This window comes from Giraffa tippelskirchi, chromosome 5 (genome assembly GCF_054371585.1).
Source record: "Giraffa tippelskirchi isolate mGirTip1 chromosome 5, T2T-mGirTip1v1.2.pri, whole genome shotgun sequence".
Taxonomy (NCBI): domain Eukaryota; kingdom Metazoa; phylum Chordata; class Mammalia; order Artiodactyla; family Giraffidae; genus Giraffa; species Giraffa tippelskirchi.
Genome location: NC_137279.1, coordinates 166,857,277 through 166,879,635, shown reverse-complemented (window position 1 = coordinate 166,879,635; position 22,359 = coordinate 166,857,277). Strand labels below are relative to the sequence as shown.

The 22,359-nt window shown below is 41.3% G+C and overlaps 3 protein-coding genes across 5 annotated transcripts in view; 1 reads left to right on the top strand and 2 right to left on the bottom strand.

Moving 5' to 3' along the window:
- Window positions 1–404, bottom strand: part of IFT25 (intraflagellar transport 25) — a 30,937-nt gene extending 30,533 nt beyond the window's left edge. Inside the window, exon 1 of one of the 3 annotated variants that reach the window (XM_081485203.1) lies at window positions 338–404. In XM_081485203.1, coding sequence (XP_081341329.1) covers window positions 338–350 — 13 coding nt within the window. In that variant the 5' untranslated portion in view covers window positions 351–404. The other 2 variants (XM_081485207.1, XM_081485206.1) reach the window with 2 other exon arrangements.
- Window positions 405–482: 78 nt separating this feature from the next.
- LRRC42 (leucine rich repeat containing 42) lies at window positions 483–20,526 on the top strand. Its single transcript, XM_081485202.1, has 8 exons — window positions 483–667; window positions 6,303–6,789; window positions 13,150–13,281; window positions 14,399–14,517; window positions 16,057–16,145; window positions 16,317–16,430; window positions 18,626–18,710; window positions 20,168–20,526. Exons 2-8 carry the CDS (start codon window positions 6,317–6,319, stop codon window positions 20,440–20,442), a joined length of 1,287 nt encoding a protein of 428 aa, XP_081341328.1. The 5' UTR covers window positions 483–667; window positions 6,303–6,316; the 3' UTR covers window positions 20,443–20,526.
- LOC145504436 (cytochrome c oxidase subunit 7C, mitochondrial) lies at window positions 12,372–12,800 on the bottom strand. The gene has a single exon (XM_081485209.1). It carries the CDS (start codon window positions 12,703–12,705, stop codon window positions 12,514–12,516), a length of 192 nt encoding a protein of 63 aa, XP_081341335.1. The 5' UTR covers window positions 12,706–12,800; the 3' UTR covers window positions 12,372–12,513.
- Window positions 20,527–22,359: the final 1,833 nt, after the last annotated feature.

Sequence of the window (22,359 nt, the reverse complement as noted above, 5' to 3'; positions counted from 1 at the left end):
CTTCGCTCCACCCCGCCCCACAGGCTCCGCCCTCCCCCCGCCCCGCTGCGCTGGGTACCCGCCCTCAGCCCCGCCCCCGGTCCGCCCCCTCACGCCTAGCCGTCGAGATCCGGTCGCGCACAGCTGTACTCCCGGCTCCTACGCGCCACCTCGCCTGCAGGCCCCGCCCCCAGACCACGCCCCCGTGCTCTTTACCGCGCGGGTTGAGCTCCGTAGCCCCGCCCAAGGGCCTTTCCCTAGGCAAGGGCCGAAGCACGCGTAACCTTCCCTCCTCGAGCAAAGCTAGATCCCTGGGGCCTGTGAGACCCACGCGACCCGCCCTCGCGCGAGCACGCACGCGCAAGCCTCATATCTCCCAGCTCGGAGCCCTCGGTCCCCAGGTCGCCGGCCTTGGGCCCGGCCCCGCCTCCAAGCCCGACCCCGCCCCTCATGCCGGGTCTCGCGCAAGCGCGCCTCCCCTGCCCAGTCTTCCCTCCGCCCCCGCCGGCCCCGCGGTCTCTCGGCGCCAGGTCGCCCCCAGCCCCCTCCTTCCTCCCGCCCACTCTGTGTCCCACCCTCCCTAGCTTTGTGCCGGGGGCGCGGAACCGCTTCCCCGCCTCAGCCGCGCGGCAGGAGGAGGGAGCCGCCACAGAGGAGCTGTCGCTGGCTGCCCCAGACAGGGGCACAGGTAGGTGGCGGCCGCGGGCTGGGCCGCTCACGGTGCCCGGGGTTACGAGTGGGGGCGGGTGTGGGGTTTGAGGGAGGGGTGGGGGGAGGGGAAGACCGAGAGGGTCGGCGCTGGGGTGTGGTTGGGTGAAAGATGTCAGGGTGAGGATCTAGGGGTGTCAGAGACGGGTTTTTAAGGGTGGAGTTGATGCTGGGCTAGGGTATGGGGCGTGTGAGAATTGAGGTTCGTTCGGGGCCTGGGTGGGAAGAGGGAGCAGGATTAGCTTGGGTGCACTTGGGGAGGGTCACGCCTGGGAATTTAGGGAGAAATGGAGAATTGCAGTCGTGGGGAGGGGGAGAGGGGATGGATTTGAGGAGCGCTAGGAGTAAAGGATCTAGGATTGGAATAAGAGGGGGGTGGGGTTTGGGGGGCAGGGGAGAAAAGTTGGGGCTGTGGACTGTGAAGTTGGACATTGTGAGTCGTGAAGGAAGGAGATTTTGAAGGTTGAGGGCAGAAGACGAGGAAAAAGATGGAGAGTTTGGAGTCCCAGGAGAGGGAATCTCAGAGAATGGGAGGAAGGGAAGACGACAAGATAAAGGACAGAGAAAGAGTGCAGGGGGGTTAAGGAGGGTGGGGGTGGAATGATGCGGTGGAAGGAGGGAGAGCCAGGTGAAGGTGTGATTGGATCTGGACCACCAGGAGCCACATTCAGAAGGATCATGGAAAGATTGGAAGGGCGTGAGGTTTGAGAGTTGAGGGCAGGGGAATTGGGAATGGGTGAAAGGAGAGGATTAGGATTTTTGGTGCAGAGATTGGATTTTGTGTGAGAAGCTCTACAGTTGGCAGGTAGAAAAACTGTCAGATGTCAGGATGTAGGAGAGATGGGCCTCTCCTAAGAGGCAAATAAGGAGCTAGGTATGGGAGAGAAGGCAGGTAGGCAAGTACAAGTTATAAAACAAAAGAAATGAATTGAAAATTGAATAATGGTGGTGATCCAGAACAATAAACCTAAGATTGTTACTTGGTTATTGGTGGTTTGGAACTAGTTTCCGATCATGTTTTTATGTTAGACATTTGCTTAAGAATACTGCATTTTCAAATAAACCGAAGGTGTCTGCAGCCTTGGGATGAAGGCCATGGGGTGACAGATGTTCTCCTGGTGTGTGGATATGGGTAATTTCTGCCCTGGCAGAGGAAAGAGGTAAAGCTTCAGTGTAGCTATTGTCCTGGCTCAGTTCCCACCAACTCTTTCCTCAGATGTCCACTTGTTTTTTTTATCTCTGCCCTCTCTCAGCCCCCCTCCCCAGCTTGAGTCAGTGAATGCCAGAGGGCTCAAACAGGTGGGTGAGATTAATTTTTAACATTTTTTTTATCCTTAAAGCTGATGTCATATTTTTATTCTTGAGAGACAGCATCATGCAGTGGAAAGAGCTTGAGCTTTGGAGTGATACAGCTTTGAGATTGAATTCTGGCCCTGCCACTTACTAGTTCTGTTTCTTAAGTAAGTTACTTTTAGTCTCTGAGCCCCATTATCTATTAAATGGAGAACCTTACCTCATAGGATTGTTGAAAATTGCATTTAATATAGTACCTAACAGTGCTTGGCAACTCAGTGGGAGCTATCACACCCGCTATTATCATCATAGTCTTACTATAGTTTATTATTTCTGAGAGATTGCTACCTTATTTTACTTGCTAAAGTTAGGTGTTTTCTTCTTTTTCTGTTCAAATTGCATAACTGTAGGCTCAGCTCACAATTTTAATTGTCTCCTGTAGTCTGCTTCCCTGACTCCATCTTTCCAGTCCCCTCTACTGGATAGTCATGGTTCTTGCTTGGTGAACTGGCTTCAAGTTCTAAAAAGTCACGTTTAGTTATCACTTATTTTATCTTGCCTCTTACTCAAAGAGGTAGTAGAGAACTGAATTTTTAATGTAAGGCTACATTTTATTCACTTGATGAAATGACATGTTCATGGTAACTTTGGCTCATTTGTGGTGACCAAATACTGGAACATGTACTGTTGTAATAGTTTTCTGTGAGATTTTATGGGTTACAGAACCACCTCTCCAGAGACAGGCTGGAAAACTATCAGAGGCTACCTTGTTATTCTGTTGCTCTAATACGAAATATAGCTAATACAGACCTTCACTGAACATTGTTATTCTTTCACATACTAATTACTTTAATTTTCCAGTTCATTTGGATTTTTGCCATGATATAGAACAGGCTCTGTCTCTTGAGGGGCTCCCTTATAATAGACCACTCTGTATAATAGCCAGGAACAAGCAGAGCCAAGTTACAGAAACTTTGGAATTTTCTTGCCTTTACAGTTCTTAACTTTGAAAGGCTTAAACATTGACATAATTCTTAGGTCATTTTATGGTACCTCACAAACTCTTAGGAAGCTTGCTCCTTGTTGGGAGCAAGATGCACAAATTTAGTAGTAGAAATCAAAGGTCACTGGAATTTCTTGATCATGGTCCGTTCCTCAGGTACCATAGTTGAAGAACAGAGAGCCCTTGGCATCTCTGGACAAATGATGTAGGTTTTACTCGTCAGGAATTATTTGATTTTTTCATCATTTAGAAAGAGAACTAGCATTTGATGAGTAATTTAAGTAAAAAAGGTAAAATGTAGCCAGAACTATGTCTGTTTTGAAAATGATCCATGTGAGACTTCGCTGGGAGTCCAGTGGTTAAGACTCGGCACTCCCAATGCAGGGGCGCAGGTTCAGTCCCTCATCAGGGAACTAAGATCCCCCCCAAAAAAAAATCTGTGGAAGCAGAAGCTGCTGAGATTTTGGGCAGCCTGGGTTAGTATCTTCACTTTGGTCCCCGACTTCTTGTGCCCTCTGCTGGATGGAATCAGTTTTCTGGTTTTCGCCAGAAGTGGTCCTCCATTCATCCATTTGTCCGTTTTACCCTAGAATCTATGGGCAGCACTATTAGGAGTGATGGCTAGGGGTGCTACATATGAGCAGACCCTGTTTCATTGCCAGGGGGTTTATAGTGTGCTGATTCCGTGTGTTAACTTCCACAGAATTTGTCTTTCCACTTTTAAAAATCAGGTCATTCTTACATGGGGCTGTGCCTGGTATCTACTTCCAGGTCTACAGGTAGAGAAGGACTATGAATGTTCAAGTCCAGAGAAGAAGACCAAAGGGGATCTGCTTTCTCTCCTCATCAGGATTAAACTCTGTGAGATTGAAGGAACCACGTGCTTACCCCTGGAAGAAAAGCTTAGAATAAGTAAAATTATCACCTTAGCAGAGGCACTGAATACTGCCAAGAGTATGGGTTATGAGAGTTGGCACCATGACAGGATTTTTTTTATTCTGTTTTTCCCCCTCCCTGGTAGTACCAGTAACAATATACTCCCATCATCCTCTTTGCTTCTACCACCTGCAAAAGGGTCTGGTGAGTTGGGGGAGGAGCCTGCAGCTGTTGCCTGGAAGAGGAGCTGGCTCCTAGCAACAGTATCAGCAGGCCCTGCAGCTCAGAGCCCTAAGTCTGTTCTTCTGAGGTCTCACTCTTCCTCTCATTTTGTTCAGCAAATATCTACTGAGGGCTTACTCAAGCTAGGCATTGTGTTGGCCTGAAAAAAGAGATGAATCAAACAAGTGCCTTGCCCTCAAAGAGCTCACAACTTTGGAAATATTAACAAGTGAACAGACAGTACACAGTGCTAAGTGCTATATAGAAAGAGACATTGGTGCTCTGGAAAAACCAGACAGACATGTGCATTAGTGCAGGGGTTAGGAATTTTTCCCAGGAGAGGGATGTGGTTGAGCTGTTAGTGAGAACTAGGGATCAGCTAGGTCAGGGAAGCTGAGAAGGATGTTCCAGCCAAAGGGAGCAGGATGTGCAAAGGCCAGTGGGACAAGAGAACACAGCCAACTTAACCTGGGTAGTATGGCTTGGCCAGAGAGTAAGGCATAAGATGAGCAGGGAAGAATGAGGCTCTTGGGCGTGGCGTGGCAGGGCCCTCTTTTCTGGTGTACTTTTACACACATAATTATCCTCTGGAGAAACATGGATCATACTGATGCCTGCAACAGGATCACTGTTTGATCTTCCCAGCCTCAGCATTTTTGATCACTGACTTGATAGATTGACACTTTTAAGTGGCTGATTTCAGAGCTACATTCTAGCCCTGCATTAATGCAGACAAAGCTGGGTTGGTTCACTCTAAAAGTCAGTCAGTCTTTTAGAGATAATAGCAGCTATTTGACCTGTATTACATTAAATTTTACCTAAAAATTGTAGCAGTGATAATCATACTTCATTTTATTTAGCGTGGCAATTTCTCAAATATTTTGAACTCACGGTTCCTCGGGAAAGCAAATATTTATTCCAATTAGTACTTGGGCATAAAATGTCATCCACATGATTGCATAAATACCCTGCTGTTTTTGATATTTTGCCTCACCTCAGAAGTGCCAGTTAACTGAAGAAATTAAGGAATGAGAGCTAACTATTCTAGCCCTTGGATCTAGCATCTCAGCTTAATAGCTTTTAGTTAGCTCTTGTGATGGAGGTCTTTGTTTGTGGATCCAAAAAAAAAAATGTGTTGCTTGTGTTCTGTGTAAAGTTTTGCGAAAGAGTGAACTTTAGTTCCATGACTATCTACTCAGGGACCATTACATGCCAGAGCACTATGTTAGGGTGAATGAATTAAACATGATCTCTGCTCTCAAGGAGCTCAAATCAGCAGAACACGCCTAGAAATAAATCAGTAGCAGAAATGGGAGCTAAGTGTAATAAAAAAATGTGTGGGAGGTGCCAGGGTAGCAAGGAAGGGAGTTATTAGTTTCTAGCCTTTGGTCTATGTGAAAACATATTTTAAAATACAAATAGTAAATTCTACATGTTAGTATTAATATTTGTAACTTGCAAGTCAATAAAAATTTTATCATTTTAATGGATGCATAACATTCCATGGTGTGGATATAACATTTATGTAATAACACCCTTGTTGGACACTGGGATTATTTTCAGTGGTTTTGCTAATGTCAGCTGTGCTACCATGACTTTCCTTACCAGTGACTGTCTTCCACTTCTCTGATAACTCTCTTAGAGTGAATTTTATTTATTTACTTATTTATTTTTGGCTGTGCTGGGTCTTCGTTGCTAAGTGGACTTTTCTCCAGTTGTGGCAAGCTGGGGCTCCTCTCTTGTTGTGGTGCTCAGGCTTCTCACTGTGGTGGCTTCTCCTGTTGAGAAGCATGGACTGTAGGATATGCGGGCTCAGTAGTTGCAGTGTATGGGTTAATTGCCCTGAGACATGTGGCATCTTCCTAGACCAGGGATTAAAACCATGCCCCCTGCATCTGCAGGCGGTTTCTTAACCACTGAACCACCAGGGAAACCCTAGAGTGAATTTTAGAAATGAGATTTGAGCTGGTTTTTGAAAGATGAATAGGAGTTTACCAGACAGACAAGAAAAGGGGAAGACAAGGAAAGGGCATTCCAGGTCAAGGTAACAGAGGCAACCTCCAGTGCCAGGGTTCACAGGCAACTGGTAAGCTTCAATTCCCCAAAGCAGCCAGAGGGCCTGCCTGGTAGGCTCATAAAGCTCTGGGCACAGCATGGTGAAGTTACAGTTAACAAATGGCATTTTAATTGGGTTTTTTTCCCTTGTACTTTGCTTTTACAGTCACAACCAAGGCAATGTCTTACTACCTCAACTCAGAAAACCATCTGGACTCAGGGCCCATCTACATGCGAGAAAATGGGCAACTGCACATGGTCAATCTGGCCTTGGATGACGTTAGGAGTAGCCTGCAGAAGCCAAGGCCTTTCAGACTGTTTCCCAAAGGCTTTTCTGTGGAGCTTTGCATGAACAGGGAAGATGACACTGCACAGAAGGAGAAGACTGATCATTTCATCTTCACCTACACCCGGGAGGGAAATCTTCGGTACTCGGCCAAATCCCTGTTCAGCCTTGTCCTGGGCTTCATCTCTGACAATGTTGACCACATTGATTCCCTTATTGGCTTTCCTGAGCAGATTGCTGAAAAGCTGTTCTCTGCTGCTGAAGCCAGACAGAAATTCACAGAGCCCGGTGCGGGGCTGAGGGCTTTACAGAAATTCACTGAGGCCTATGGAAGTCTGGTGCTTTGCTCCTTGTGTTTGCGAAACAGGTGGGTGTTCTGATTAGGATAGGGAGTGTTTTATTGTGTGTGTGAATTCTGTCAGCTTCTGGGATTTAGTGGGCTTGGGGGCTTCCCCCATCAAACAGCACTTGAGTTTAGAATTTTCAAACATGAAGTGGTAGGCCATTTTGAGAAAAATCATTGTCTTTCTCCCTTCCCTCACCCTCCCAGACAACACTTAGCTTTATTTTGTTTTTTGTTTTTGTTACTGTTTTTGTTTTTTAATTAATTTATTTTGAAAACACTTTGTAAGGATTAGTTGATTGCCACAGCTCTTTCATTAAATAGAAAATACTAACAGAGCATATGTTTTCTCTTATGATTGCCTTTGCTCATATATTTTTATTGACTTATTTAAATTGTTTATACCACTATCATGTAAAATAACTTTCAAGGCATCTACTAATTAAAAAGAAAAACTTGAAAAAAATTACACAGAAAAGGACTTAAACACAAACACAAAAGGGTGTAAAGTGAAACATAAGCCTTCCTCCCATCTCTCTCCTTTGCTCTTTCCCAGAGGCAACGACTGTTACCAGTTTTTTTTACATAATTCCAGAAATACTGTGTACGTACCCGTGCATGTATAGCTCTCCTCTTCGTTATACAAACGCAGCACAGTGCTCACACTCGTAAGCACTTTGCTCTTTCACATATTTTCAAAATTATTTGCCATCAGTATGTGTAGATTTTTAAAATAGCTGGATAGTATACCGTTATGAATTTCTGTCATTCAAAATGGGAAAATGGGAAAGGCAGCTTACTATTCAGATGCACAATCAATATGACCATTAAAACAAGGCTAACCAAAAGCGATCAATGCAAAGAAATAGAGGAAACAATAGAATGGGCAAGACTAGAGATCTCTTCAAGAAAATTAGAGATACCAAGGGAACATTTCATGCAAAGATGGGCTCAATAAAGGACAGAAATGGTATGGACCTAACAGAAGCAGAAGATATTAAGAAAAGGTGACAAGAATACACAGAAGAACTGTACAAAAAAGATCTTCACGACCCAGATAATCACGATGGTGTGATCACTCACCTGGAGCCAGACATCCTAGAATGTGAAGTCAAGTGGGCCTTAGGAAGCATTACCACAAACAAAGCTAGTGGAGGTGATGGAATTCCAGTTGAGCTGTTTCAAATCCTAAAAGATGATGCTGTGAAAGTGTTGCGCTCAATATGTCAGCAAATTTGGAAAACTCAGCAGTGGTCACAGGACTGGAAAAGGTCAGTTTTCATTGCAGTCCCAAAGAAAGGCAATGCCAAAAAATGCTCAAACTACCACACAATTGCACTCATCTCACATGCTAGTAAAGTAATGCTCAAAATTTTCCAAGCCAGGCTTCAGCAATACGTGACTCGTGAACTTCCAGATGTTCAAGATGGTTTTAGAAAAGGCAGAGGAACCAGAGAGAGATCAAATTGCCACCATCCGCTGGATCATCGAAAAAGCAAGAGAGTTCCCGAAAAAAACATCTATTTCTGCTTTATTGACTATGCCAAAGCCTTTGACTGTGTGGATCACAATAAAATTCTTCAAGAGATGGGAATACCAGACCACCTGACCTGCCTCTTGAGAAACCTGTATGCAGGTCAGGAAGCAACAGTTAGAACTGGACATGGAACAACAGACTGGTTCCAAATAGGAAAAAGTATGTCAAGGCTGTATATTGTCACCCTGCTTATTTAACTTATATGCAGAGTACATCATGAGAAACACTGGGCTGGAAGAAGCACAGGCTAGAATCAAGATTGCCAGGAGAAATATCAATAACCTGAGATATGAAGATGACACCACCCTTATGGCAGAAAGTGAAAAACTAAAGAGCCTCTTGAAAGTTAAAGAGGAGAGTGAAAAAGTTGGCTTAAAACTCAACATTCAGAAGACTATGATCATGGCATCTGGTCCCATCACTTCATGGCAAATAGATGAGGAAACAGTGTCAGACTTTATTTTTTTGGGCTCCAAAATCACTGCTGATGGTGATTGCAGCCATGAAATTAAAAGACGCTTACTCCTTGGAAGGAAGGTTATGACCAACCTAGACAGCATATTAAAAAGCAGAGACATTACTTTGTCCACAAAGGTCTGTCTATTCAAGGCTGTAGTCTTTCCAGTAGTCATGTATGGATGTGAGAGTTGGACTATTAAAGAAAGCTGAGTGCAAAAGAATTGATGCTTTTGAACTGTAGTATTGGGGAAGACTCTTGAGAGTCCCTTGGACTGCAAGGAGATCCAACCAGTCCATCCTAAAGGAGATCAGCCCTGAGTGTTCATTTGAAGGACTGATGTTGAAGCTGAGACTCCAATACTTTGGCCACCTGATGCTGGGAAAGATTGAGGGCAGGAGGTGAAGGAGACGACAGAGGATGAGATGGTTGAATGGCATCACCGACTCAATGGACATGAGTTAGGGTGAACTTTTGGAGTTGGTGATGGACAGGCAGGCCTGGCGTGCTGCGGTTCATGGGGTCGCAAAGAGTCAGACATGACTGAGCGACTGAACTGAACCAAAAGGCATATGATAGAAGGGAAAAAGTACATTTTACTCCTTCATTTTTTTATTCCAAGTTATTTATGTTCATTGTGGAAAAATTAGAACAATGAAAAATAGTTATGATATAAAAATTGTTTTAAAATTATTTTATAAAGGCAAATACATACTATTTGAGAAACATAAAACTGTTTAATAAAGTTTATAGTTCCATCATTCATGGTGGTGGTGGTTTAGTTGGCTAAGTCGTATCAGATTCGTTGCAATCCCGTGGGACTGTAGCTTGCAAGGCTTCTCTCTCCATGGAATTTCCCAGGCAGGAATACTGGAGATCATTCATGGTAATCATTTTCAAATAATGTATCTTTGTACATTTGTGAGTATACTCTAAAGCTTGTATTCTGCTTTTTCCTTCATTTACCGTTATAGCTTAGGTATTCCTCACAATGGGGAAAATGCTTCTTGTCCCATGTGATGTCTGCATACTGTTCCACTGGTCAAATTGGATGAGAATAGCACTTTCATTCACATTTAATGAGCACATAATGTGGCATTTCTGGAAAGCAACTTGGCAATATGTAGCAAAAGCCTTAAAAATATCCATATCATTTGTTTGACTCAGTAATTCCATTTATTAAGAGTCTGTTCTAATTTCTAATGTGATAATCAAATATGAGAACAAATACTTTACATAAGGATGTTCATTGTAGTACTACTTGTAATAGTGAAAATCTGGAAGCTGAATATCCAACAAGAGGAAATTAATCGTGTAACTGTTAAGATAATATCCAAAGATCATTTAAAATGATGTGGTAAAATGTTCATTATATAGCAAATGAAAAAGAATAACTAAAATATATGATCCCAATTTTGTTTTTGAAAAAATAGAAAATTGTATATGCATTGTATATATAGGGGGGAAAGAGGGAAGCTCACTGAAGTGTAATTTAGATAATGGAATTGAAATTGGTTTTAATCTTCTTTATAATTTTCTAGATTTTAGTTTTTTTCCAAGGAATATGTTTTCCTTATAATCAGAAAAATGTAAGAAACATTTTTAACAATCTTCCACTCATTTTATTGCAACAATTCCAAATATGTAATAAGACATTGCTGTCTTATCCAAATATAAGGGTAGGATTTTCAGTTGTGATTGAAAACTTCCCTTCTCCTTTTGAATCCCCCAAGGGAAATAGGAAGAGGGCAGGAGATTTGGGTTTGCATTTGCAATTCCCAGCTGAAGCTGCAGCAGCAAAGGTTTTACCAGCATGAAAGGGTTCAAGTTACGGGACAGAGCTTGAGAAAATAATTGAAAAAGAAGGTAATTGGTTAAGTACAGGCACTTGCTGTTTGGGGTTGGGTCACAAAGCTGCCTGCCAAGAGGAGAAAACTGTCTACACGTTTCAACCTATAAAACCTCTCTTCCCTCTGATTTTTAATCCCACTGGTGGTCACAGGAGGCAAGTATGTTTTCCTTAAAATATCACCCTTTGTAACTGAAGTCATTATAATAGCTACCATTTAATGGGGCCTCCCAGGTGCCTCAGTGATAAAGCATATGCCTGCCAATGCAGGAGACACAGGCGACTTGGGCTCGACCCAGGTAGGGAAAACCCCCTGGAGGTGGAAATGGCAACCCACTCCAGTATTATTGCCTAGGAAATCCCCTGGACAGAGAAGTGGCAGGCTGCAGTGCATACCCTCACAAAGAATTGGACATGACTGAGTACAAGCCCATACACTATTTAATGAGGGCCTATGAGATGCTGTTTACTTTTGAAACATTTTTTTTCTAATTTTCTTAATAATCCTTAAAGAAAATAATCATCAGCTCCATTTTCTAGGTGGAGAAATTAAGACTTGCAGAGGTTAAATAACTTTCTTACAGTCATACAAGTAATTAGCCTTGCTAAAATCCAAACTCAGGTCTGACACTAAACTGTGTTCTTTCTGTTGCTTCTCCATTACATTCTTCTGAACTTTTTAAAGGGGAAGTTGGAAGATTAATTTTCAGCAAGACCGTAGAGCTTCATTTATGTCCTAGATAAGCATCTAGTAGTATCTGTGGCTTTGCACATTTCATTTCTTAGTCTTGATTTTTGTAATGTTTGTGAATCATTTTATACATCATTGTGTCCTTCCCAGATAACCCGTGTCTCACAATTACTAAAAATCTTTTAGTTAATTGATCAAAGGATGTGTGTTTTCCTTTCTCTAATTGCCATTAATCCCCCAAATCCCCATTAACCCACTTCAACTCTGTGATTGGAAGATGGAAAACAGAAGCTCTATTTACAGTGTAATTAAAATATGTCTGAGTAAATAAGGCTCATTTGTGTACCCAGCTGAGCTCGGTCACCAGGCAGCTTAGAGGGGGTATCAATGCCCCAGGCCATCTGTACCCAGCAATCAGGCCAGTGATCAGCTTCAATGTATCTTATTCTGATTGGAAGTAGGCAGAAAAGAGATCTGACGCCCTTCTTATCCTTGGATTATTCGGTGCTGTTTTTGATAATTACGATCCTGGTGACAGAAATGTGAACACTTTTAAATATAAGCATCTATGAGGAAAATGGATGAGAAAGGCATGCTCTTTCCACAAGCGTTTCCCTTTCCCTGTTTTTTTTAGGCTCCTCTCCTGTTTCCTGTCACTTCTAATCCCTTTTCATTTTTTCTTGCTGACCTCATATGAAATAGATGGACAACTAGAAAGCAGGGTGGAGACCACAGCAGTGTCTTTTTAATCTTCTCTTCCTCTCCAGAGGCCTTCTGATACTCCATGATAGCAGTCTGGCTTGGTGCCCAGTGTAATTAAAGTGTTCATGCTCACAGGTTTGTCTTAATAACCATCTAGTTTGGAGTGAGTTCTTGTTGTAGTCATGCTGCACATAACTTTGGAGTAAAGTTAGCAGGCTAACAGTGGCACTGGGGAGTGGGCAGCTACTTAAACAAGTAGGAAAGATAAAACCTGATGTGACAAATAAATCTTTGATGTGGTATGTTGTTGGGCATGTACATGTTAGAACCCAGAATTCTTGGCTTGTTCCAGTTTCCAAAGCACTAGATATTTATTTATTTATTTATTTATTTTTTAAGGATTTATGCCATAAGTTTATTTACAAACATATCCAGGATGCTGAGTTCAAGGGTTTGATCCTTTTAAGAGACTGCACCTCTTAATATGCTCCTCTTCCTATCTGTCTCATGGATTACTTTTTAAGCAGTTGGTGTCTTACTATAAAGAAAGGTGCAGCAAATCCAGACCCAAAGAACAAAGTCATCATAGCTAGTAACCTCCACTTGTTTTCCACTGAAAATGGTATATTCTTCCCTGGACCCTCCTCGTAGTGGCTCCGACGAACCACAGAGGTTGTGAACCTCCGGATGCTCTGTCCCAACATAGCGCTGTTGGAAGCTCTACAAAAGATCCAGAGACTGAAGACGGCAGAAATGGCGGCTGCAAACCGCGTGATCCTTACCTCACGACCTTGTTCCCCTCCAAAGCACTAGATATTTAGCATTAAGTAAAAAGCAACCTTAAAAGAATGAGTGATTAAAATGATGAGTATCCTAAAGTTTGGAAATTCTCTGAAAAAGTCCCAACACTGACCCTAAGGTCTGACTTCTAACAAAGCAGTTATTTTCTCTTGTGTCTTGCCTTTGCTTGTATGTTTTTATGTATTTATTTAAAGTTTTTATAACCTGTGCCTACATAGTAATCAGTAAAGTCTGCTTATTACATAATATCTTGTCCTGATGGAATGTTGATGTATTACAAAGCCACACATGGTGATGTTTTAAAGGAAGGAAAAGAAAAGCTGTTGATTGCTCTCTATGCCCCATAGATACCTGGTGATTTCAGAAAAACTCGAGGAGATTAAGTCTTTCCGGGAGCTGACCTGTCTGGATCTTTCCTGTTGCAAGCTTGGAGATGAGCATGAACTTCTAGAACATCTCACCAATGAGGCCCTGTCTAGGTATTGACCTGCCACCATTTGTAAATGAATTGTTTTGTTTTTTAAAGGATGATCCAGTGGGATGATCTTGAAGGATGTTAATTACTTCCCAGTCCTGTGTTTACTTGCTAACTTTTTTTTCTAAAACATTTTCAATCTCCATTTACTTGGTACAAGCAATGTTGACTGGACATCTCAGGAAAGTAAGTCAGTAGGTTCGTTTATCTAAATAAAATTTATTTTGACATACAGTACTTGACACTACCTGGGTTGAAAAATGATTTTGCCCTGATTTATTCTAGCAAGAAATGAGAAGTTATATAATTTTTGCAGTCATTATCATTTTCTATTTTAACTGTCAATGAGCTATAAATCATTTAAAAAGTGAACTGTTAAAAGACAGCCATAGAAATTCTTTTCAAGAACCATAATTGAAAGAGATCACCCAGGTCACACCCTTCATAAATAGTCTGACTGATCCCAGTCTGGCTTGCAAAGAGAAGTCCAGATGGATTCCTTTATGGTTTCATAAATACCCAGAAGGACAAAAGCACTACAAACCTGAGTCTAATCTTTTCTCTCAGGCCTGCTTAGAAAGTGACACCGACGTACTGCCCTGTAGAAAGGTATTTTTATGTGAGGTTGATAAAAGTTCGGGTTTCTTGCATGTGGGACAGTGGAGCACATTAACACTCCAGTTATAAATCCATTCTGAAAATTGGGTTTATAAAATATTAGAATGAAGGAATTGTGCTTTATATGGAGAATTCTCATAGGAGTTCTTGAGCAGACTATCCCAACATTTAGAATGTTTTTTACACAACGTTTGTCAAGAATGTGGTTTTTGTGTGAAATAAGTGTATCTATCTTAATGAAGTCCCTGCTTACCTTATTCCACCATATACCTTTAGTGCCCTCTACCATCTGAGGCTGGTACTACATGCTTCTTTGGTCTCAAGTTAACCCTCACGTAGTAACTGAAATAGCATCAAAGGATCTTTAATGCTGTTAAATGCATTAAGTGTGAAATAGCAAGGGTTAGAAGATATATTTTTAAATGAAATTTATGAAAACGTTCTCATAACTCAATTTTCTCAAACACTTTTTAAGTAATTTACTCATGGACTTTGTTTCCTAGTGTAACTCAACTCCGCCTGAAGGATAATTGTTTATCTGATGCCGGGGTGCGGAAAATGACGGCACCAGTTCGAGTGATGAAGAGAGGCCTTGAAAATCTATCGTTATTAGATTTATCCTGTAAGTTCTGTTAGAAGTTATAGATAATTAATGTTGCAAGAGTGGACTGAGAAATCATCTAGTTCTTTCCCTTTGTCTGAGAGGTGATAAAATTGAGGGGTGATTCTTAGGTGCCCCAGTTAAGTTAGTGGCAGAGCAGGACTAAAGCCGGAGGCTGTTATCTCCTGGCCAGATGTCTTTCCTGATGTGGTACCACTCTGTAGGGTAGTAAAAGCCCTTATGGATTTACTCATGTCGCTTATTCTCTGCAGAGATCTCTGGTCATATTCGCTGTATAGTCACAGAATAGAGGACATTTGGCTCATCTTTTCTTATCTTTGAGTTGTTGATTGATAGTGTCTGTCAACTAGGTCATTTTTTATCAATAATTGCTTGGTGAAGATCTGGATAAATTTACAATTTTGATACTTATTCAATATGAACCAGATACTGATTCCAGTAGTAAAAAGATTATAAGATCAGTTATGATTTAACTGGGCATGTATTGAATATGTGGCATGATGTTGGTTGGTTGGTGTCAAAAGAGTAGAAAGAGCAGGCATTTGAGGTCAGAGGACACTCCTTGCTCTGCTACTGTGTGCCCTTGGGCAAGTTCTTTAAACTCGCTGATTCTTGGTTTTGGCTTCTGTAAGATGAAGATAATAACGCCCTCCCCTCCTCCCCGGGAAGTGTATTCATTGGCAAATGTGCCAGCACTGTGCTCATGATCTTAAGGACCCAGTGCTAAATGCAGTACCTCTGATATGAGAAGATTCCACCTGAGGATTTTTTTTAAAAAATGCAGGGCTTCCCTGGTGGCCCAGTGGTAAAGAATCCACCTGCCAATGCAGGAGATACGGGTTTGTGAGATCTCACATACTGCTGAGCATCTAAGCCCATGTGCCACAGTTACTGAGCCTGTGCTCTGGAGCCCGATGGCCACAACTACTGAGCCCGTGTACCACAGTTGCTGAAGCCTGCATGCCCTAGAACCTGTGCTCCACAGCAAGAGAAGCCACTGCATTGAGCAGCCCACACACTGACTGGAGAGTAGCCCCACCTTGCCACAACTGGGGAAAAACCCATGCCGCAACAAAGACCCAGCACAGCCAAAAATAAATTTTTTTTTTTTTTTAATGCAGGTTAGTAAGACGGTGATAGTCTTTGTGTCTAAATATTCTTGAAAATCTTATTGAAATCTTTTACTTTGGAGGTGAAATGACTATGAACAAAGTCTAATGTATATAAAATATACATGTTTAGAATATACTGTTTTTATGTGGTTCCAAATTAAACTCTTTGGAGTAGCTTATCTGGTTCATTAATTTCTCTGCTAATCCCCAACTCCTAGAAAGTTTAGAGCTATAAAAGATCTTAAGGATCATCTCGTGTGGCTCTTCATAGGAAAGATAGATTCCCATGTTTAATTTACTCTGAAAAGTTTGTTCTCTCAATATTTTATATTTTATCATTGTTTGGCCTTTTTTCTTGAGCTTGTTGTTGGCATTTGAACAGTACTTATAACTGTAACAGAATACTGCCTATGTTTTTGACATCTAGGTAACCCTGAGATAACAGATGCAGGAATTGGATACCTCTTTTCTTTTAGAAAACTTAACTGCTTAGATATCTCTGGGACGGGACTCAAGGTAGGATTTCTGTTCCCTTCTCTTACTTTCACAAACATACAGTTTGATATTTTGCTTCTGCTAATTGACATTTAGAAAGGGCTGGTATCTATGACAGTGTTTATTTCCTACTGAGAGCAAGTTAAGTGTTGACCATGTGTGTGCATTCATGTTCTGTTTTTCCCTTACTAGGACATCAAAGCTGTCAAACAGAAGCTTCAGACTCACATTGGCCTCGTTCACTCCAAAGTGCCTTTGAAGGAATTTGATCACAGTAACTGCAAGACAGAGGGCTGGGCTGATCAGGTAAGGCAGATTTTTCTCCCCTACAGTTAATATGGCTTCATAAATTCCAAGTGTCTTACTCAACATTCGAATAGATGCTAATCCTCTTGGTATTCTTTGGCTGAACTGTCATCTTCAGTCAAACTCGAGACACTGATGACTTGTAACTAACCCAGTTACTTGAGGAAAGTTGTTAGATGCTAGTCCTTACATCTCATGCTCTAGTCGCTAGACTGTGCTTCATCCTTACTGGACCTAGAAGAAAATGCCTTCTTATAAGTGACTCAGAAAATAAATGAATTCTTGCTTGCTATGCAAAAAAAACAGTATGATCCAACTTCAGAAGGAGAGATTCTCTTAGCTGTGTGTGTACCAGAAAAAGAGAACAAGTTGCACTGATAAAAATTCAAGTCTAACTCTTTCCCATTTAGGGGGCAAATTTCTTAACTCTCCTTAGTAAGGAAATGTCTTTTTTTTTTTTTTTTTTGTATCCTTAGCACCCCCATTCTCTTTCTTTCTTTCTTGTTTTAAGTTTAAAAATTGTATTTTATGTACAGAGAGCTAGCATTGTTTCTGGGAAGGTAGAAGTCGTGGATGACCCATTCAGGGAAGTTCACTTAGTCCAACTTATTGAAGCCGATACCATTCATGTATTGGTGGAAACACTCATGGCACGTATTAAGGCCATATTTTCAGATCTGACCATGCTAGTTTGAGCAGACTGAGCCCTCCCATTTTCAGCTTCTTTGCTGAACTTTCCTTTGATGCTATCTTACCTTCTTGATGGTCTTCCTCAAGTTGGTAAAGTACAGACTCAAGTAGGCACTCAGAAGGTAACCAAGTAGTAAAGCAACAGTAGATGCCAGCTTGCCTGTGGTTGGTGCCTGTTTCCTTCAGATACTTTAAACCAGTCTTGATTGGAGGAGGCCTGGAGGACCCATTGAGCTTTTTGTTCTGGATCCTTCCTTGGCTGCACTCTTGGTGGACCTTGGTGGACCTATCCAGCCACCTCATGATAGCATCACTTCCTTATAGGTAAGCAAGAAGAAGTGCTGGTGAGTCAGTGTTTCAGAAGTACTTTGAAGTTTGTCCAGAAAATGCATGCTGAAATCATTACAGGCGTCCATTGTCAGACTAAGTTAGTAGCGCTGAAAGAGTCCTGGATACATCCGGTGGACTTGGGGCAGGTGACGTGGTGGAAAGAGCATAGACTGGAGAGTCAGAAGCCTGAGTTTGGGGTCCTGGCTTGGCAACCCAATAGGTATACAACTTAAGGCAGCTCTGGGTCTCTGTTTATTCATCTCTAAAATGGAGAAACCAGGACCTTTCTTGCAGAGCTCAGGATGAAGTAAAATAGCTAGCAGCTTGGACTGAAAGCAAGTTGAGGCTCCACACAGCTTCGCACCATTCAGCCTCAGCTAGGCCCCTAGGACGTGGCAGCGGTGCTTTATCTATCTTCTGTTGATCTCTTACTGAAACTGTTTCAGGCTGACTCCATTCTTCTGCCTCATTCTCAGCAGGTGACACAGAAAAATAAGGCCATCTAACAGGAGTCCCTTTACTTCCCCATGTCTGTCTCAAAATTTCTCCATTAAATCCCTTGCCGAGGGTCCCCTGGCTAATAAACGGTAGAGCTAACTCTGGAACTGAGTTCTTAAACTATGTGTTGTGCTGCTTCTGTGTCTTGCAAATGTTTGTCTGTCTTTATGATCATTTCATTGCATACCATAATGAGGATATGGAATTTAAAGTTCTTGTTACTTATGGTATATGTGAAATATTAATAATTGTTGATTTTTCTTTATTTATGTGTAGTTTCTACTAAGTCAAATTTTCAAAAGAATTTGTAGTAGCTTATAACAAAAATATTAATACATTTGTAGCAGCCTTAAAAAATGGAAACTGATCATGAAGTATCCTGAGAGTATGAAAATGTAGTTATTTTACACACATCCAAGAGTTTGAATTACGGTTGGTATAGTCTAAGGTGTGAAAATGGGCCTAAGAATGTGTGAAAAGTATTATGACTAAGGTTTCAAATTTTAGTAAAGTATATACAGTCTATTTGTAGATTGGAATAGAGACTCATCATAGTCTGAAGATTACCATAGGGGGGTTGTGTTTATGGAAAGAGAGGGGTTGGGAACAAAGAAGGCTTGAGGTTAAAAACTCGAGATTTTGTTTGGATTCACATCTTTCCAAATACATTTTATTAGATTGTTCTGCAGTGGGAGCGTGTGACTTTGGAAGCTATGAAGCCGCAAGAAACCTTGGAGTCTCGAACAGCAGCTCAGCACTTTTGTGAGAAATTCCCTTTCTTTTGGAGTGTTTTGCCCTTAGGTTATTTGGGCACTTAGCTCGTCTTCCCTCAGTGGGAAGATTAATTATGATGGTATTGACTTAATTAGATCACCAAGATTTATACTCTGTCAGCATAGCTTATAGTGTAAGTTCACACTTAGCTTTGAGCACCAGCACCAGGAAAATAACTTATTAAGCGTATGTATGTATGTACATAATGTGTTTATATACATCCCATCTTGTTCCAGAAAAGATTTGCAGTGATACAAAAATAGAATACAGAGCATTAGAAAGGAATTAAAATGTAGCCAAAAGTAGAAGCAACCCAAGTGTCCACCGACAGATGAATGGGTAAACAAAATGTAGTATTTACATACAATGGAATATCATTCAGCCTTAAGGAGGAAGGAAATTGTAACACTTGCTATAACATGGGTGAAATTTATAGAGACATCCTGCTAAGTAAAATACACCGTCAAAGAAGACAAATGTTGGGACTTCCCTGGTGGTCCAGTGGTTAAAAATCTGCGCTTCCAGTGCAGCCAGCACAATTCAATCCCTGGTCAGGGAACTAAGATTCCACATGCTGCGTGCTGTGGCCAAAAAAAAAAAAGGACAGATGTTGTGTGAGTCTTAGGAGGTTCCTAGAGTAGTCAAGTTTGTAGTGACAGAAAGTGGAATGATGGTTGCTGGGACTGAGGTGAGGGGTGGTAGGGAGTTACTGTTTAACAGGTACCAAGTTTCAGTTTTGCCAAGCTGAAAAAGTTCTGCAGATGAATAGTGGTGATGTTTACATAGTAATGTGAATGTGCTTGATGCCACAGAACTATACACTCAAAGACGATTAAAATGCTAAATTTATGTTATGTGTATTTTACCATAATTTTTTCTGAAAAGAGTTAAAGGATAAAATTGAAGTGAAGAGAAAATAAAAGTAGAAAAATAAGAAAAATTTATTCTATACCAAAAGATACAGAATAAAGTTGTATCATTTGCTAAAATTGTGCTGCAAACTTGGCTGTCTTAGAAGACAGAGTCAAGTACAGATTCTGAGAGGTAATAGCTGACATTTTTTGAGCTTTCACTGTTAAGCATTGTCCTAAGCACCATGTATTACTTCCTATATCTTCACATCACCCTTATGAAGTAGGTTTTATATCCCTATCTGAGAAAACTGAATCTTAGAGAAGTCACTTGCCCATGGTCATTTATCCAAGAAGTGGCAGATCTGAGATTTGACTGTAAATCTGTGATACTCTGTGAGTACATACCTTCAACCTGTGCTGGTGCATATGCTGTAAATTACTTTATAAGGCACACAAAAGGGGGGGAAAATAAATCCAAACTCACCCTGTCTGGGCCTCTTGTCACTTCTATTGGATCATTTTTGTGGGCTTGGGCAGGCATTAGCAGCCAGCATAGTAAGCTCATCACCCTTCCCTCTGTCACCCTTACAGATGGGAAGCGGGCTCGGACAGAAGCCCTAGGGAAGTATCCCCTGACAGATGCCCACATGAACTCTTCTGAGAAGCTCCAGTTCTATAAAGAGAAGGCCGCAGACTGCCATGGGCCACTGTTGAAACACGAAGCCCTCTCAAGCCAGGAGTCAAAGAAGAGCAAGAAGAGAGCTTTCGAGGAGCCAGAGAAGGAACAGAGCAGCTCTTCACAGTCTTCAAAGCAGAAATATGTGTGTCTTGCTGTTGAAGACTGGGACTTGTTAAATTCGTATTGATTGGCAAATATAAGTTGACCTTCTCCCCCTCCAATGCTAATGTATGAGGAAGGGGGGCTGATAATGTTTTCCTTTTTGTTTGAATTTACCTATGGCATTAGCATAGCAAGCAGATATTTCTACTTTTGTGGTGGGGGAGGGGAATGCTATGGAAGTCTGTAATAATTTCTAATGTATATTTTCAATACATAGTAATTTTTTCAAATAAACGTTTTTGCTGTCCTTAGGGTCTCCTTGTGAAATATACACTGAAGCCACAAGAAGTAACACTTTGGTTTGGGATGGAAGGCCATGTGAACTAAGGCAGCTTAGTGTCATTTGTTACTACTCTAGTTTGGCCCAGCCAGTAGGATATACATATAAATATGTATATGAATAGCTGCCACTATTGAATGCCTCCTATGTGCCATGCCCCAGCCTGACAGCAACAGTAAGTTGTTGAAGGTAGGTATTAACCCTAATTTAGATAGTTACGAAAACTCAGCCTCAAGTTCAACAAGTTGTTGAAGGTCCAGAGCTTTTTAGAACCCGAATTTATATTCCATCCTGTCCAGCTCTAAGGTCCATTGTATTACACTGCCTTCTTAAGTAAGAGTTACCATTCATTAAAATCTCAACTATGAAAAGTTTATTAAGTAAACCAAGAATCTTCACAGTACTCCTGGCAAGTAAGGATTATCACCTCCATTTGACAGGTAAAGAACCTGAGACCCATGACTCCTTAAACCAATATTTCTCAAGCTTTATTGTATGTGCAAATTGCCTGGGGATCTTTTTAAACTGTAGATTCTGATTCAGTAGATCTGGAGTTAGACTTGACAGTCAACATTTCTAACAGATTTCCAGATGATGCTAAGGCTTCTAATTTGTAGGCTACACATGGAGTAACAAGGCTCTAGACGTTCACTGTCCAATACAGTGGCCTCTACTCACATGTGACCCTTGACCACTTGAATTGCAGCTAGTCCAAATTGAAGTGTTCTGTAAAATGCATTCTGGATATCAGAATCAGAGCCTAAAAGTATGAATGAAAAATATCTCCATTTTTCAGTGTTGATTATATGTTAAAGTGATAAGTTTTCTAATGTGGCTACTAGAAAATTTACATGACTTGCTTTTGTGATTTGCGTTGTATTTCTGTTGGACAGTGTTGCTCCAGACCATATTCTATCCATCAAAGGTGAGCTTAAAGCAAGCCCTACTGGCTAGTAAAAGGAAGGGAGAGAATACCTTAATGAATTAGGAACTTGGTGTAACAGATTTGACATCTGGAAATGCTCTGGAGTTTAACCAGGATTTTAATCAAATTAGATCTTGGGTCTGACGTGTTCTATCTGCTATTCAGAGCAAGGCAGGATGCTCCCTTTGTAAATGTGGCTGCCTATTGCCTAGGGTCGTATCAAAAGCTCTGCTATCTGAAATTTATCCAGTGAAAAGGCAGATTCAGTGCAGATTTTTTGTTGTGGAGGTAGAGTTGAACTTCAATGTATCATCACTTGGGTGAACGGTAGCATACCTGGCCAGATTCTTAGTACATACAACTAGCTTTACTTGTCAAACTTAGCATGTATTGTTAGTCAAACGTGAATCTAGTTTGATCACTGCCCACCATCACCAGGCTTCTGTTGCTGTGGTGTAATGCTATGGCACGAAGTGGCATCTGATTACTCGTCCAACATCCCACCTATTCTGATCATTTTGCAGGGCAAACCTTTCAAAGCAACATCTGATTACTTTTCTTTTATAAACACAGTGTACTTTTGAAACTAAGATCTCACTTTCTTCAGCTTTTTTTTCCTTTCAAGTTTCTCATTTTCCCTTGCTGGTGAGTCCTTTAAATATATATATATTTTGTTTGATCCAAACAGTTCATTGTAGTCTTTCAGATAGAGTTATGAAAGTCTAGCCCTTGTTTTA

Bases quoted from the DNA above. Each gene is read 5' to 3' on its own strand.
- LOC145504436 (XM_081485209.1), bottom strand. From the start codon at position 12,705: ATGTTGGGACAGAGCATCCGGAGGTTCACAACCTCTGTGGTTCGTCGG.
- LRRC42 (XM_081485202.1), top strand. From the start codon at position 6,317: ATGTCTTACTACCTCAACTCAGAAAACCATCTGGACTCAGGGCCCATC. The intron at 6,790-13,149 runs GTGGGTGTTCTG...TATGCCCCATAG, and splicing joins TCCTTGTGTTTGCGAAACAG to ATACCTGGTGATTTCAGAAA. The intron at 14,518-16,056 runs GTAAGTTCTGTT...TTTGACATCTAG, and splicing joins ATCGTTATTAGATTTATCCT to GTAACCCTGAGATAACAGAT.